The sequence below is a fragment of the Equus asinus genome, chromosome 5 (assembly GCF_041296235.1).
Source record: "Equus asinus isolate D_3611 breed Donkey chromosome 5, EquAss-T2T_v2, whole genome shotgun sequence".
Classification (NCBI taxonomy): Eukaryota; Metazoa; Chordata; class Mammalia; order Perissodactyla; family Equidae; genus Equus; species Equus asinus.
This window is the reverse complement of record NC_091794.1, coordinates 79,526,069-79,541,021: the sequence shown is the minus strand read 5'-3', so window position 1 is coordinate 79,541,021 and position 14,953 is coordinate 79,526,069. Positions and strand designations below refer to the sequence as shown.

The 14,953-nt window shown below is 53.8% G+C and overlaps 1 protein-coding gene across 7 annotated transcripts; it reads left to right on the top strand.

Moving 5' to 3' along the window:
* The first annotated feature begins 461 nt into the window (after positions 1-461).
* Positions 462-5,268, top strand: ARTN (artemin). 7 transcript variants are annotated; one of them, XM_070510101.1, is made up of 5 exons: positions 462-2,417; positions 2,585-2,679; positions 3,704-3,830; positions 4,129-4,267; positions 4,343-5,268. In XM_070510101.1, exons 3-5 carry the CDS (start codon positions 3,771-3,773, stop codon positions 4,822-4,824), a joined length of 681 nt encoding a protein of 226 aa, XP_070366202.1. In that variant the 5' UTR covers positions 462-2,417; positions 2,585-2,679; positions 3,704-3,770; the 3' UTR covers positions 4,825-5,268. The 7 variants fall into 7 exon arrangements, with proteins under 7 accessions (XP_070366202.1, XP_070366200.1, XP_070366198.1 ...); XM_070510099.1 differs by having other exon boundaries at positions 3,587-3,830; XM_070510097.1 differs by having other exon boundaries at positions 3,287-3,830.
* Positions 5,269-14,953: the final 9,685 nt, after the last annotated feature.

The window sequence follows — 14,953 nt, the reverse complement described above, 5'->3', positions numbered from 1 at the left end:
AAACACATGCCTACACCTGAGACCATGGAGTGAGCTTCCTGCCAGAGCTGCCACTGTGGCAGTCGGTGGGGCTGGCCGGCCTCTCGCCTCTTACCTTCCATCCCAATCCAAGAGTCCAGGCCATCCCAAGGACCACCAACTTCCCATATGGCCCCTACCGCTGTGGTTTGTCCTCAGGCAGAAGCTTCCTCAGCTGAGGGGAAAGCAAGGCCCTGACTGAGGGACAGGCAAACCCAGGGAAGCCAGCCCATCTGGGCAGTGGTTGTAGGAGGTAGCAGAGAGCAGAGCTGCTCACAGCTTGGCCTCCTGTCCCAAAGGGGTCCTGTCAAGCCTGTGGACTGCAAACCCCGCCCCCCCCCCCCCCCGCCCCCACCAAGCACTTCTCTGCAAGCTGGCTTATCCCCACCACTGTGCAGAAACTGCTCTCACAAAAGCTGTGGTTCTCAGCCCTGGCCATACCCCAGAATCACCTATGCAAGTTTGGAAAACTGCGCATGCCCACCCCCAAGACTCTGATTGAGGTCTTGGGTGGGGCCCAGATGTGGGTAGTTTTAAAAGGTCCACAGGTTGTTCTGGTGCATAGTCAGGGCATAGCTGGTCCACCCACGTTCCCTGAGCACTTTCATTCCCACCCACAGCTTCCAGTTGTCAGTTGGTTGACAATTCCCGAATTGCCATCTGCACCCCATTTCGCTCCAGGCTACAAATTCAGCTGCTCCCTGAACATTTCAACTAGAATGATCCACAGATCCTTCCCACTCGACAGGTCCAACACTGAACTCATGAGCACCTGGCCCCAGCCTGCCCCTCCTCCAGGGAGCCCCAGCTGCCAGAATGCATCCCTTCCACCTGGTCACCTAGGCCAAAGGCATGCCTCTGTCTGTCCTACCCCTCACCCCAGGCAAGCAGGCACAACTGAATTTTCAAAAAGGTGTGGTCCTGGAAGAGGCTGGGTAGCCCCACACTCTCCCCACAGCTCTGCTTCAGACTCCTCTCTCCCAGCAGCCTCCAGACATATCTCCAAACCATCCTCACCACCGCAGCCAGAGTCAGTCACTGGAACGCATGTCTAATCACACCATTCTACTGCCTGAAACCCTTCAGTGGTCCCCAGAGTCACTGGGATTAAAGTCCAGACTCCCTAAGATGACACACAGGATCTGGCCTTTCCTTACCTCTATCCATATTAGTCACCCAACCTCCACCTCACCTGCCAAATTGCTATCATTAGGCATCAGAATACCACCCTCCAGCCCCTACCTCAACCTCAGCGCAAATGTCTCTCCTCCATGACCTCCCCTTCTTCAGCCCTGGGCACCTTCTCCTACCAGCACTGCCCCACTGTGCCGGCTGAGAGCGGAGTTGCAGGTGTGTCTCTACTCCGCCCCGGCCGCTCGGGAGGGGAGCGGTGGGCGCGGGGGAGCGGCTGGAGCAGGGTCAGCCCTTGAGAGCCCCGGCGCGGTGCGCGCCGACCCAGCGAGTTCCGTGGCTCTGCTGAGGGAACAAACTTGTGGCGGATCAGACAGCGGAGAGCAGTCACCGCAGGGCGGCCAGCCGGACCGGGGACGGCGCGAACCGGACAGCCAGTGGCCCAAGGCAGGGGCCAGCCTGTCCCTCCCTCCCCGCCCTCGCTCTCCCTCTCCCGCCCTCAGCCCGGCCTCTCAACTCCCTACTTCACGTGTCCACAAACTCTGAACGCCCAGTGTCCGCGCATCGCCGCCGCCGGAGTTCTCCACCCTGCGTCCCGGGGGCCCTTCCCAGCTTCTCCTCCTCCCACCTTGGGGGACCTAGCGGAGCCAGGCGGGGACGGCTCCCCGGCGGGTGGAGCAGCCAGGTGAGCCCAGAAAGGTGGGGCGGGGCGGGAGCGCTCCGGGCCCCACCCCGGGATCCGGTGACGCCGGGGCTGGAATTTGACACCGGACGGCGGCGGGCATGAGACTGCTGAGGGATGGAGTTGGGCCCGGCCCCCAGACACGGCCCACGGGCTCCACCAGCAGCAGGTCCCTCGGGCCCCAGCCCTCCCTGCGTCCCAGACCCAGGGCCCTGCACCCGCGGTAAGCTGACCTGTTTGCCCACCCCTCGTCCCAGCCCTGGGTTTAGGGGGAGCAGTCAGAATAGTTCCCCTCCACTCTTTTCTTACATCCTCCCTCTCCTGGGCCCAATGCGCAGCTCTCCGCCCCTCCCAGCCCCCTCAGTCCTTCTTGTCGCTGGTCCGACTGCGGACGCCCTGCCAGCCCGCTGTAATGTGAGGCTCTCACTGCTGCTACAGGGCACAGACTGGCTGCCAAGGCCACACTTTTGGCTAAAAGGCGCTGCCAGGTGCATAGTCCTGGGCATGAGCCTTTTGAGCTGCGGGGGAAAGCCGGGCACTGGTCCCAGGAAAGGTGCCTAGAAGAACACGGCGCAGGATTCCTGTGGTGAGTATGGGGCTGGCAGATGGGGAGGCAAGGGCTGGAGGACCAAAAGGCCTCAGATGGCTGGGAGGGTAAGAGAGGGCCCGAGGTGCCTTCAAGAGACCCGCTCCTGGGCTCCCCCTAGTGCAGGGGGCCCTTAAAGCTGCCTTGCCCTGCTTTCCCTCCATCAGTGAGAGCCTGGCCCCTCAGGGCCCGTTTTCAATTAGCTGATCACACTTGGCCCTGAAGGACCCCACCAGGGAGGCCTGGGAGATCCAGACCACAGGTATGAGGCATTCTGTGTGCTTGGGGGTGGGGGTGAAGGTGACGGCTGGGACCCAAGAGTTGGCCAGTTACTGAGGGCTCATGAGGGCTCTGGGGCCCCGGAGTATTTGGGAGTGCCGGCCAATGTGGACTCATGAAGGCTGGTGGGACTCAGAAAGGCTGGCTGAGCTCAGGAAGCATGGCTCGTGGGACGAACTTCTAGGAGCAGGGCCAGGCTGCCAGATCCACAGGAAGCTGGAATGGGACAGACTTGGCCCAGCTCTCAGAGACCAGGCTGGTATGGAGGCCTGGCTGGCCCTCCTGGGAGTTGCTCGGCCTGAGTCTGGCTGAGTGTCTGGAAAAGCCCACCCTCCTTTGAGTCTGCAGGTTTGGCGGATGCTGCCCCCTGGTGGCCCTAGAGAGCCACGGCCCAGGCCCCCATGCTCTTGACCTCTCAGCCCCCACCATTTGTGGTCAGAAGAGAGAACTGAGGGGGCTCTGGGTCCAGATAGGAATCACAGAGGAGCAAGGTGCAGCAGGCTGGGTGGGCTGCACAGGCTGAGGGCCTGGGCCTCACGATCGTCAGACAACACTCAGGTCACCCAGCAAGCATCCTAATTCTTCTCCAGGCCACAACTTCCTCCTCTGCAGCCTGGAGAGAAGACTGTAGGACGAGGGCGTCCAACTACTCTCTTCTCCAGCCAATCCTGGCAGCTCCAGCCCTGCAGCACAGAGCAGGAAGGTCCTGGGGAAAGAGACTCCCCCCACCCGCTGTGTGGGCCTAGCCTTGGGACCTTAGCAGTCGCTGAGCTTCTCTGAGCCTAGTTTGCTCATCTGGAAAATGGAGATTACACCGTTTACCTCGTGGAGTTGTGAGGACTGAAAGAGGGCACAGATGCAAAGTGCCAAGACATAGTTTCTCCATGCAGCTCTCTCTCGTCCTCCTGGGTCGAGTCTAGCTCCCCAAGCCCCTTGTTCCTCACCTGGGGAAACGGAAGTGGAGGGATGAGCTGCTCAAAGGATAACCCATCTTTCAATGTTCGAAGCTGCCTCAAGAGGAGGGTGGGGAAACAGGTCAACTGCGGCTGATGGGAGCTCTTGGTAGTGACAGAGATGGAACCTGGATGTGGAGGCCCTTCTGAGCCGCCCCACGGGCCTCGGCCTAGGCGGCTGGTGAGTGGTTCTCCCAGGGACTCCCACCCGGTCTCGAGGAAAGGTGGTTTGACTGGGGAGGGAGAGTGGGGCGTGGCGTGGCCTGGCCTGGGCAGGCATCAGAAGTGGGAGGGGAAATGGTCAGGGAGGGACCAGGACAACGGAGGAAGGTCAATGCCCTCCGGTGATTTCTCCCCTGGGCTCTCTGAGGCCGCCGACCCATAATGCTCCAACGTCAGCTCTTCCTGAGCTCCCCGCACCCCGAGCCCACCAGGGTGCCCTCTTCCTCCCTGAGGCCCCACTTTGTCTCTCTGCGCAGCCGGCCTTGTGGCCAACCCTGGCCGCTCTGGCCCTGCTGAGCAGCGTCGCCGAGGCCTCCCTGGGCCCCGCGCCCCGCAGCCCCGCCACCCGCGAAGGCCCCGCGCCCGTCCCGGCGCCCCCCGCCGGCCACCTGCCCGGTAGGTGAGAGGGCGAGGGGCGGGGGCGGGCGGGGGCTGGCCCGGGACCCCGCCCGTGACTCCGTCTCATTCCAGGGGGCCGCGCGGCCCGCGTATGCGGCGGAAGAGCCCGGCGGCCGTCGCCGCAGCCTGCCCGGCCCGCGCCCCCGCCGCCCGCGCCCTCGCCCGCGCCCTCCCGTGGGGGCCGCGCGGCGCGTGCCGGGGCCCGGGGCGGCCGCGCGAGCCGGGGGAGCCGCGCGCGGGCCGCGGGGGCGCGGGGCTGCCGCCTGCGCTCGCAGCTGGTGCCGGTGCGCGCGCTCGGCCTGGGCCACCGCTCCGACGAGCTGGTGCGCTTCCGCTTCTGCAGCGGCTCCTGCCGCCGCGCGCGCTCCCCGCACGACCTCAGCCTGGCCAGCCTGCTGGGCGCCGGGGCCCTGCGGCCGCCCCCAGGCTCCCGGCCCGTCAGCCAGCCCTGCTGCCGACCCACGCGCTACGAGGCGGTCTCCTTCATGGACGTCAACAGCACCTGGAGGACCGTGGAGCGCCTGTCAGCCACCGCCTGCGGTTGCCTGGGCTGAGCACTCCCTACTGGGGTTTGCCAACTGCACCCCTACCCCTGGATCTGCCTGCCTGGGCCCTCCCTCAGGACCCCGCGAGCCAGGGGCCTCAACCGGAGATGAGTGATGGACATCAACCCTTGAGAGATGGAGGGACGACTGACCAGTGGCCCCAGGGTCCTCACCCTGCCAGTCCCAGCCCTACAGACACCAGAGACCTCAGCCGTGGAGACCTTAGGACCCACTTCTACAGACTCTGGCACTGACCAGGCCACGGACCCAGGACTCCTCTGGAGAACCCAGCAGTGTCTGAGGTCTCAGCCTCAGTCCAGGCCCTGGGGGAACAAAATTCGGAGGAGACGTATTGCAATTGCATTGCTGAAGGGCCTATGCTAGAGCGGGCCTTGTACTTACCGGTGGGAGCTGGACCCCTATTTATTTTTTCTAAATTATTTATTTACTTCTGTGGTTTGTCGGCTCCTTTCCTGCGCAGTGGGGGCTGGATGGGGAGAAGAAGCTGGATAGAGATCATGCCCTGACGGTCCCACTCGACTTCAGGCTGACTCTGCAATCACAGGCCTGGCGTTGATCTCCAACTGCTTGCCCCCACCCAGCCGCTCTGGGACATGGGGGACATGGAACACAGGGAGAGTGAGTGGCAAAGGTGTGTTCACCAGTCTCAGCAGCCCAGCTCTCCACCCCCTGCACAGTCCCCAGCGCTTGGAGCCTGGGGTTACCAGTGGAGAAAGCACTATCCTTGCGACCTCAGGCATCCTGGGAGCTTTGCTTAATGGGTAAAGACACAGAGAACCACACAATGCCCCACCCCACTGTCACTGATCAGTGTGCCACCCTCTAGGGACCCTGACAGGTGCATACACTGCCTATGCTTGTAGATGGTCCAGCATGGGGAGCTCACTACCCACATTCCATGAAGCAGCCCAGGGCAAGAGAGCATCTGAAAAGGCTGAGGGTGGGGAAGAGGGTGCAATGGGAGGTTGATTTAGGGGGATGAAGCATGGAGCATCATGGCGACAAGAAGGCAGGAAAGGACTGAAGGTTCCAGAGGGACCTGCATCTTGGGTGATGAACAAGGATATTCATTTATTCATTCAACAAATATTATTAAGTACCTATCATATGCCAGATGCTCGGTAGACAGACACCAGGGATACAGAAGTGAAAGGGACAAGATCTCTGACCTTAAGCTTAGACTAGTAGAGACAGACAATAAATAAACAATTACGTAAATCATTATTTAAATTCAATTTGGCAAATAGGATGAAAAAGGACAAGAAGCTAAGAGGTACACACCTTCATCAGGAAGGAAATAGGGGTTAGTGCCAGCCCTAGCCTTCCACACTGTCCCGGAGTCATGTCCAAAAAGTCAGTGCAATCCCTCTGAGCTGTTCTGCGTGTCCTGTGAAACCTTGTTTCCTGGGCCCGATGAATTTGTCCTATATTGTCTTCTTTGGCAATAAGAGGGGGACATGTGTTTGGAAAGGACGCTGAGTCTGAGGAAGCACAGGACACCCAGAGCGGCTGTCGGGAGGCAGTGAGCTATGCGAGTCTGGAGCCAAGGAGGGAGGTCTGGTCTGGAGGTGGATTCGGCAGCTGTGAGCAGAGGGCCAGGAGCTGCAGCCAGGGTGTATGAGAGCACCCCGAGTGAGGCAGGCGGAGGGGGGTCCCTCGGGCACTGGACACTACTGACTGCAATGCCCTCCACACTGCCTAGGGGCCTGCCTGCTCCGGCACAGATGCCCCCTTCACCCAGGCGAGAGTGAGGAGCTGGCAAGAGGTGTCTGATGGCCATGTGCCTTCTTGGTCAAGGAGGGGCAACGAGCCTGTGCTCCCTCTCTTCTGTGTTCACTGCTCCAGTTCCAGGTGCTCCCCAAACTTTGGTGCTCTCCTGGTGCCCTCAAACACCCCCTTACCCGTCTCTGCCTCCAAACTGATTCAGGATCCTCAGTCTTCAACCACCCAACCCCCACCAAGAAAATCGCACCAGTGCCACGCAGTTTGCAGACACCTCACAAAGCCTGGCCCTGGTCCTGGCTAAGGGTGGACATCCTGTCAATCCAGGGTCACTGGGGCCAGGGAGCCCCTGCTGGAAAGACTTGAAAATCTGACCTAGTCCCCAAACCCTGTAGGGCCTGCCCCTCAGTGGACTTCTCTGCTCTCAGAGCCACTTAAAGGAGACAGATTAAGGCCCTCTCTGACAATGCTCACAGCGAGAGAGCCAGGTCAGAGCCGGAGCCAAAGGTGCTGGCTCTCAACACTCCCCAACTGCCAGGTCTTGAGGGAGTCGGGTCTGCCCCCAACTTAAGGCTGCATTCTGGGCCCCAGAGACATTGTGCCCAACATCTCACAAAGTCCCAGATGAAACAGCAACTTCTCCAAGAGGAACACATTTCCACAAGAACTGGCCTCAGTTTGCAGCTCACAAAAACCCAAATCCCTCTTTAAAATAATAAATAAGTAGAGCGAGCCCTGATGGCCTAGTGGTTAAAGTTCTGTGCTCACTGCTTCGGTGGTTGGGGTTCACTGCCAGGTCATGGAACCACACCACCCATGTGTCAGTTGCCATGCTGTGGCAGTGGCCCACATAGACGAACTAGAATGACTTACATCTAGGATACACAACCATGCACTGGGGCTTTGGGGAGGAAAAAAAAAGAGGAAGATTGGCAACAGATGTTAGCTCAGGGTGAATCTTTCCCTGCAAAGAAAAAAAAAAAAGATAAGTTTTTTAGAAAAAATGTATAGATAATAATAAATAAGTAAAGATATTTTCCCCAAAGGAAACAAGCTGTGGAGCTGCACATCTCTGCCTACAATTCAGCAGAGGTCACCTTGCACATGACCTCACCAGGCAGAGTGCGTTAACTCCCGGGGCCACAGGTGGCTGTGGTATCTCAATTTTTGACTGCCGTCTTTGTTTCACATTCGCAAAACTACATTGCCCATTTGAGTGGTCTCCTGGGAACTACAGTACGGTTTCCCCTCAAGGGGTATCAGGTCACCACCTCTGGCAAGACAGAAAACTACAGGGGGCTTTGAAATGACAGTTTTTCCAGCTTCAGGGAACACCCAAAACTTCCTTCTAGATTCATTGCAGTCAGGAATCAAGGCTCAGGGTCCATGTGCTCCCCCTGCCCTTGCCAATGGCTTTCCTCCCCTCTTGTCCAGGGACTGCCATATTCCCCTGGCTACAGACCCCTGCGACACAGAGTGTGTGGGCCAACCGACTAGCTAAGGTCTCATCTTGAAATGGAGAGGTTGGGTAGAAAGCAGAGAGATCAGAGAAAAGATCTAGGCGAATTTGTGCCATGTGCGATCACCTTTCTTGTTCACAGGAGTGGTTCTTAACCTGCTTCGGAGTTTGACAGTCCTCAAGAGAACCTGATAAAAGCCAAGGAGCTTCTCCCCCAACAAAATGCTGAAAAAACCACTGATGTGTAAATCTGGTAAACAGGTGGTCCACAGACTTTCTGAAGCTCATTCAGAGAGTCCTTAGGAGTCCATGGCCCTCGAGGTGTGATGCCCTACTCTACATACTATTATTAATGTCCTCCTGTAGCTCCATTAATTCTTCCACCTGTACTCAGGACCCCATATCAGGGCTCTCTGTTCAATTAGGTACAAGCCTCCCCATTCTTCAACTTTTATTCTCTTGAATTCCTCCTTTCCCTCCACATTTAAACTTGCTCAAATATATCACAAATACAAATATCTATATTGTCTGCTTCCACCTCTCCTCCTTCACTAAAGAGCTCTTGCTGAGTCACCACGGGCCTCAACATTACTAAACTCAAAGGCTACTGCTCAGCCTTTAGTTCTTTGAACTCTCAGAAGTGCTCAACTTTGTCAGCCCTCCTTGAAAACTTGTCCTCTCAATCCCATACTCTCCTGGTTTTTCTTCCACCCCTCTGCTCATTCTCAGACCATTTTGGGGTTCCTTTTCTCTCTCTGCCTCTTAAGTGTTCCTCGTGGCCTGATACAGGCCTTCCGCTCTTCCCATTATACTCTCTCCTGGAGCAACACTGTCTCCTCCATGCCAATGATGCTCACATTGTATCTCCAGCCCAGACCTTTCTCCTGAGCTCCCAGCCTGTATTTCCAATACTTCTATCTGCATAGCCTCAAACTTAACATATCTGTCCCCGATATCTTCTGCTCACTCCTTCAGATCCACTCTCGGCCCTGCTCTACTTCTCTCTGAGCCTCATATCAATGGGCTTCCCTGCTCTCCAGCCTCTAAATCTCCTCAGGGTTCCCTCCTCACTGAATGGCAGCAACCTCCATCCAGTGACACAAGCCAGAAACTTGGGCAACATCCTAGACTCCTTGAGCTTCATCACTTTCCTTACCCACTGGTCCTCAGCTCCTTAGATCTTGCAAGTCCATCCTCATTTCTCTATTCCCAGTGCTCGTCTGTTTAAGCCTGCATAATTTTTGGGATGGTTTATAGTTAATCCTCCTAACTGGCCTCTTTGTCTCCAGTCTTAGCTCCCTCCAGTCATTCTCAACCCTGAAGCCAGAGAAGTCACCATTCTCTTAACATTAATTGAGCACTAACGATGTTGAAATGGGCTAGTTTCAGGGATTCAGAGGTCAGCCAGAAACATGTTCTGCCATTAGGGAGACCACAGGTGGAGGTGGAGGTGGGGGAAGGGTTGCCAGGTTTAGCAAATAAAAATACAGGACGTCCAGTCATATTTGAATTTTGGATAATAAATACTTTTTTTTTTAAGTAAGAATGCCTCATCCAATAAATGGGATGTACTTATACGAAAAAAATTTTTGTTGTTTATGTGATATTCAAATAGTTATAACTGGGTGTCCTGTATTTTTCTCTGGTAACCCTGGGTGGGGGCAGGTAAACCAAAAATTTCAATCAACCAGCCTAAGTCCCCAACAGAAGTGTGACTGGGGTACAGTGATGTATGTCAAGCTAGGGGAGGATTCTATACTCACAAAAGGCATCAGTTCTACCCGGATGGAAGGGGAAGAAGAGCCAGGAATGTCTTTGTGGAGAAGATGGCACTTGAACTGAGCCTTGAGAAATGGAATATTTGCACAAGGTGGATGAGGGGCACTGGGCCTGTACCAGTTGTCCTTTATTGCCTTCATTGCCTCTCAGCTCCAAATTCACCCTTGTCATGGCACATGCCCTCTCCAGCAACGTCTGGGCCTCAGCCTTGGATAGGGGTCAGGGAGCGCCTCTTCCTTGGGCTCCCTCTCAGCCCTAGGTCTCTGCTACTCCTGTATTCTTTAGAGTTCTCTTCACTTCTTACTAGCCAGTCCCTCATTACTTCCATCCCCGTTACAGTTTAAAATTCTTATATTCAGCTGCCCCTGTGTGCTCACTGTGTGGTTTCTCCTGATTGGCCCCAGCCTGACACAGAGCCTTCTCAGCAGAGGCAGTAGCACGAACAAAGACAGGGATGTGGGAACAGCCTGGTGTGTTCCCGGGATAGCCAGCCATTTCATTTAGAATTGGGGGAGGTCCCTCACCAAGACAAAAGGCAGGAGAGATCATAAAGGGCCTTGAATGCCATCCCAAGAAGCTTGGACCTTGTCCTGAGGGGGAGCCACTGAAGGGTTTGAAGTGAGATTGGCTAGAGATGTGTTTCAGATGGATCACTGGCTAGATGGACTGGAAGGGGCAAGGCAGGTCAGAGATGTTCAGGCAACAAGTGCTGGCACCTTGATCTAGGGCAGAAGCAGTGTGGAAGGACAGAAGTGAGGCACAACAAGCAGGACTTGGTGATGAACTGGTTGTGGGGCCTGATGAAAGGGAGAGTTTCCAGGTGTCTGGCTTGAGTGACTGGTAAGGAAAGTAAGAGATGCAGTATTTTTAGCATGTGATGGGGGTAAGGTATGGGGGAAGTCATGAGATCGGTTTTAGACATGTTCACCTTGAGGTGCCTGTGACACCTTCAGAGGGCAAGGAGCCCCGTGGCAACTGGCTATGAGGGCCTGGGACTCAGGAGACTCTGGGCCAGAGAGACTGGGGAGTCACAGCTCAAAGCCAGGGGAGTGGTGAGATATCGAGGGGAAGAGGAGAAGCAGAGGCTAAGGCCTGCAGAACCAGCATTGAAGGAACAGGGAGAGGAGGTGGGACCGGCCTGTGAAGGAGACCAAAAGGGAGTGGTCAGAGCAGTAGAGAAAACCCCAGCAGGACAAGAGCCAAGTGCAGCGGAAGAATCAGGTCACTAAGGACTGGAACTGCCCGTTTGATTTTCTTGCAACATGGTGGCCTAAGGACTCAGGCTAACCTTCTTCCCCAAAACAATTAAAAATATTAAACAAAATATATCTATATTTAAAAAAATTTTTTTTAAGATTTTATTTGTTTTTTATTTTTCCTTCTCCCCAAAGCCCCTCAGTACATAGTTGTATATTTTATTTTATTTTATTTTATTTTTTTGAGGAAGATTAGCCCTGAGCTAACTGCTGCCAATCCTCCTCCTTTTGCTGAGGAAGACTGGCCCTGAGCTAACATCCATGACCATCTTCCTCTACTTTATATGTGGGATGCCTACCACAGCATGGCTTTTGCCAAGCGGTGCCATATCTGCACCCAGGATCCAGCCAACGAACCCCGGACCACCGAGAAGCAGAACATGCGAACTTAACCGCTGGGCCACCGGGCCAGCTCCATAGTTGTACATTTTAGTTGTGGGTCCTGCTAGTTGTGGCATATGGGATGCTGCCTCAGCATGGCTTGATGAGTGGTGCTAGGTCTGTGCCCAGGATCTGAACTGGCGAAACCCCGGGCCATGGAAGCAGAGTGTGCGAGCTTAACCACTCGGCCGTGGGGCCAGCCCCAAAATGTATATATTTAAAAATTAAATACATCTATGAGCTGGCAAACACAATGAATATTCAGACCAAAGAAACAAGTGAAAGCAGGAAGCTGCGTAGGTGAAAAGAGCTCTGCAGTTGGCTTTCACTTTGAGGGCATTCTCCTTACCTGGTGAACCTGAGCTTATGTGAGGGCTCCCTGAGCTTATGGTGGGGAGTCTACTCGGAAACTTCTCCGTAAGGCCAGGATCCCAAAGTGCTATGCCCACACTTAAGGGTGACCTGGAAATAAACTTGTCCCTCCTCTCCCCAGCTGCTCTCCAGGGGACTACAAAGAAAATCGCCTGCATTTAACCTCAGTGCTAAGTGGAAGAGGAGAAAATTTCCCTCGAGAATTTTTAACTACAAGCAGGCCCTCATCTGGTTTTGCAGACCAAATTCACACTCTTTTGGAAGGCTGAAAAACTTCAAACTGAGAAGTTAATTTGCCACGGACATGGATTGCTAGTGCTTCCAGGTGACCAACAGAGGCCCCCTCTCCTCTGCTGCTGGGCTTTGGAATGCTCTCTCCTGAATCTGGGGAACCCTCTCAGGGTTGTCACAGGTTCTGGCCCCTATATGTCCTACTCTTGTCCCTCAGAAAGAAGAACATGTCTGTAACTAGCTCCCAAGACTCCTTTCCCACTTGGCTCTAAGCTATCCTGAATTGCCAGCCACATCTCCTGGAAGTCCTCTTTGGTCTGGTACCCAGAAATGCCCCAACCCTCCCCAGGGCCTACTTCAATCTGTCTGTCCTAGTTGGTGTTTGTGAAGCATGTTCAGGAGCATCGTTGGTGAGACTTGGCTTCTCTCTCTGCCAGGGGAACTCTCAGGCACAAGAGGAAGCCCAGATTGGAGGCAGGAAGAAAACTCACATTGATCAAGTTGTGGCCTCTGGGCTGGGCCCTATTCATATACCATCTCAGTTTGTCCTTCGCTGGAAGAATTACTGGTTTCATTTTTTTTTTTTTTTGGTGCTTTTTTTTTTTAAATTAAGGTTATAAAAGTTAACATCCTTGTGAAATTACAGTTGTACATTATTATTAGTCATGTTGTAGGTACACCACTTCATCCCTAGTGCCCTCCCCCCACCCCCCTTTCCCCTGGCAACCACCGATCAGTTCTCTTTGTCCATATGTTAACTACCACCTATGAGTGGAGTCATACAGAGTTCGTCTTTCTCTGTCTGGCTTATTTCACTCAACATAATACTCTCAAGGTCTATCCATGTTGTTGTGAATGGGACAACTTTGTCCTTTTTTATGGCTGAATAGTATTCCATTGTATATATATATACCACAACTTCTTTATCCAATCATCAGTTGCTGGGCACTTAGGTTGGTTCCATGACTTGGCTGTTGTGAATAATGCTGCAATGAAGGTAGGGGTGCATGGAGCTTCTGAAATTGCTGATTTCAGGTTCTTAGCATATATACCCAGTAGTAGGATGGCTGGGTCATAAGGTATTTCTATTCTTAACTTTTTGAGGAATCTCCATACTGTTTTCCATAGTGGCTGCACCAGTTTGCATTCCCACCAACAGTGTATGAGGGTTCCCTTTTCTCCACAGCCTCTCCAACATTTGTCACTCTTGGTTTTGGATATTTTTGCCATTCTAACAGGTGTAAGATGATATCTTAGTGTAGTTTTGATTTGCATTTCCCTGATGATTAGTGATGATGAGCACCTTTTCATGTGTCTATTAGCCATCCGTATATCTTCTTTGGAGAAATGTCTGTTCATGTCCCCTGCCCATTTTGTAATTGGGTTATTTGATTTTTTATTGTTGAGTTGTGTGAGTTCTTTGTATATTATGGAGATTAACCCTTTGTCAGATAAATAACTTGTGAATATTTTTTCCCACTTAGTGGGCTGTTTTTTGTTTGTTTTCATTATTTTTAAAGTGAGTTTCAGAAGAAGTCATGGTCTTATGGCCAGAAAGAGGCAGAGACAGGTTTTGAACACAGGCCTAAGCTCAGAATTTGTGCTCTTGACCCTTCCCTCCCCGTTTCACAGTGAAATCTCCAGTCAGCATCAGGGCCAGGGTATTTCACACCCCTAGGCACAGACCTGGAATCAGTTACCTTATTTTGGCTTCCTGTTTCCTCCTTCCAGATTTCCCCTGCCTCTACTCTTTCCTCCTTCAATTTATCCTCTGTACTACAGATAGATATTTCTAAAATGCAAATCTAATTCTCACTGCCAATTTGAAACCGCATCATGGTTTCATATTGCACTTATCCTAAGTCCAAACTCCTTCAAGAGTCCACGCCTCCCAACTTGTCTTTCCAACCTCATCTCTGTTACTCATCCTCTCCCCCTTCCTTGCCCCACATATATCCCCTTAAACTGAATGCAAATTACTAGCTGTACTTCGAAGACTTTCTTGATAAATATTTGTTGAATGACTAGATTCCCACTGGACTTTGCTTCCCAGCTAATTGAGCCCCTCTCCTCCCCAGGCTCTGTTCTTCAAGCTCAGATCAAGTTTCTTCTCCTCAGGGAAGCCTTCATCCACCTTCTCGGGCCTTGGTGGCTATTGCCAGTGCCAGCTTCCTCCACTGAACACAAGTACAGAGGTCCTTTCCCTTTTGATAATTTTTCCCCCTGCTGGGATAGCTGGCAAGAGTTAACAAAAGGACAAGTGGAGGGGTAGGGAATAGAGATGGCTGGTCTCTCTTACCCTAACTGTGTGCCCAGGGATAAGATAAGCTTAATTTTTCCCCCGCCTTGGTTTGCTCATCTGAAAACAAATAAAAACACCCAGCTCAGAGTTGTTGAGAGAATTGGACCTAAAGTCTGCAAAGTACTGTTCCTAGCACTTAAATGTGAACTATTATTATTCTAATTACTCATAAAGACAAGTTGCTTCCAAGAACCTCGTGAAATTCTCCGAGTACTGTCCATGGTATGTGGTTTCCTGGTTGCTCACTGGGTGGTCCCGAGAGCCCTCTATTTTTTATTACTGAGGCGCGACAAGCCCTCGCTCTTCTCAGGGTCGTGCTGATGCCTTCTTCCCAGACGGCCCCTTTCCTGGGCCCCAGGATGCGCCGGCAGTGGAGTACCAGAGTGACCTGTCCCCCCACTTCCACCCCTCCAACACACACACTTTATCCTCCAGCCTGGGCTGCCATCTCCATCCACTGGTTCGTTGAAGTCACATCCTCCTAGAGAACTGCCCCGCAGCGCCCCCTGCCGGTCTGACCGGGAGTCCCCATCGACCACGGTAGGCCTGGGGCTGACCGAGCTCCGCGGATCCTGGCCCACGTGCTCCCGGCCTCCGCCGCAAGGCGCCGCCCTC

Coding starts and splice junctions, on each gene's coding strand:
- ARTN (XM_070510098.1), top strand. CDS start 3,771: ATGGAACCTGGATGTGGAGGCCCTTCTGAGCCGCCCCACGGGCCTCGG. Junction 3,831..4,128: donor GGCCTCGGCCTAGGCGGCTG/GTGAGTGGTTCT, acceptor CTCTCTGCGCAG/CCGGCCTTGTGGCCAACCCT. Junction 4,268..4,342: donor CCCCGCCGGCCACCTGCCCG/GTAGGTGAGAGG, acceptor GTCTCATTCCAG/GGGGCCGCGCGGCCCGCGTA.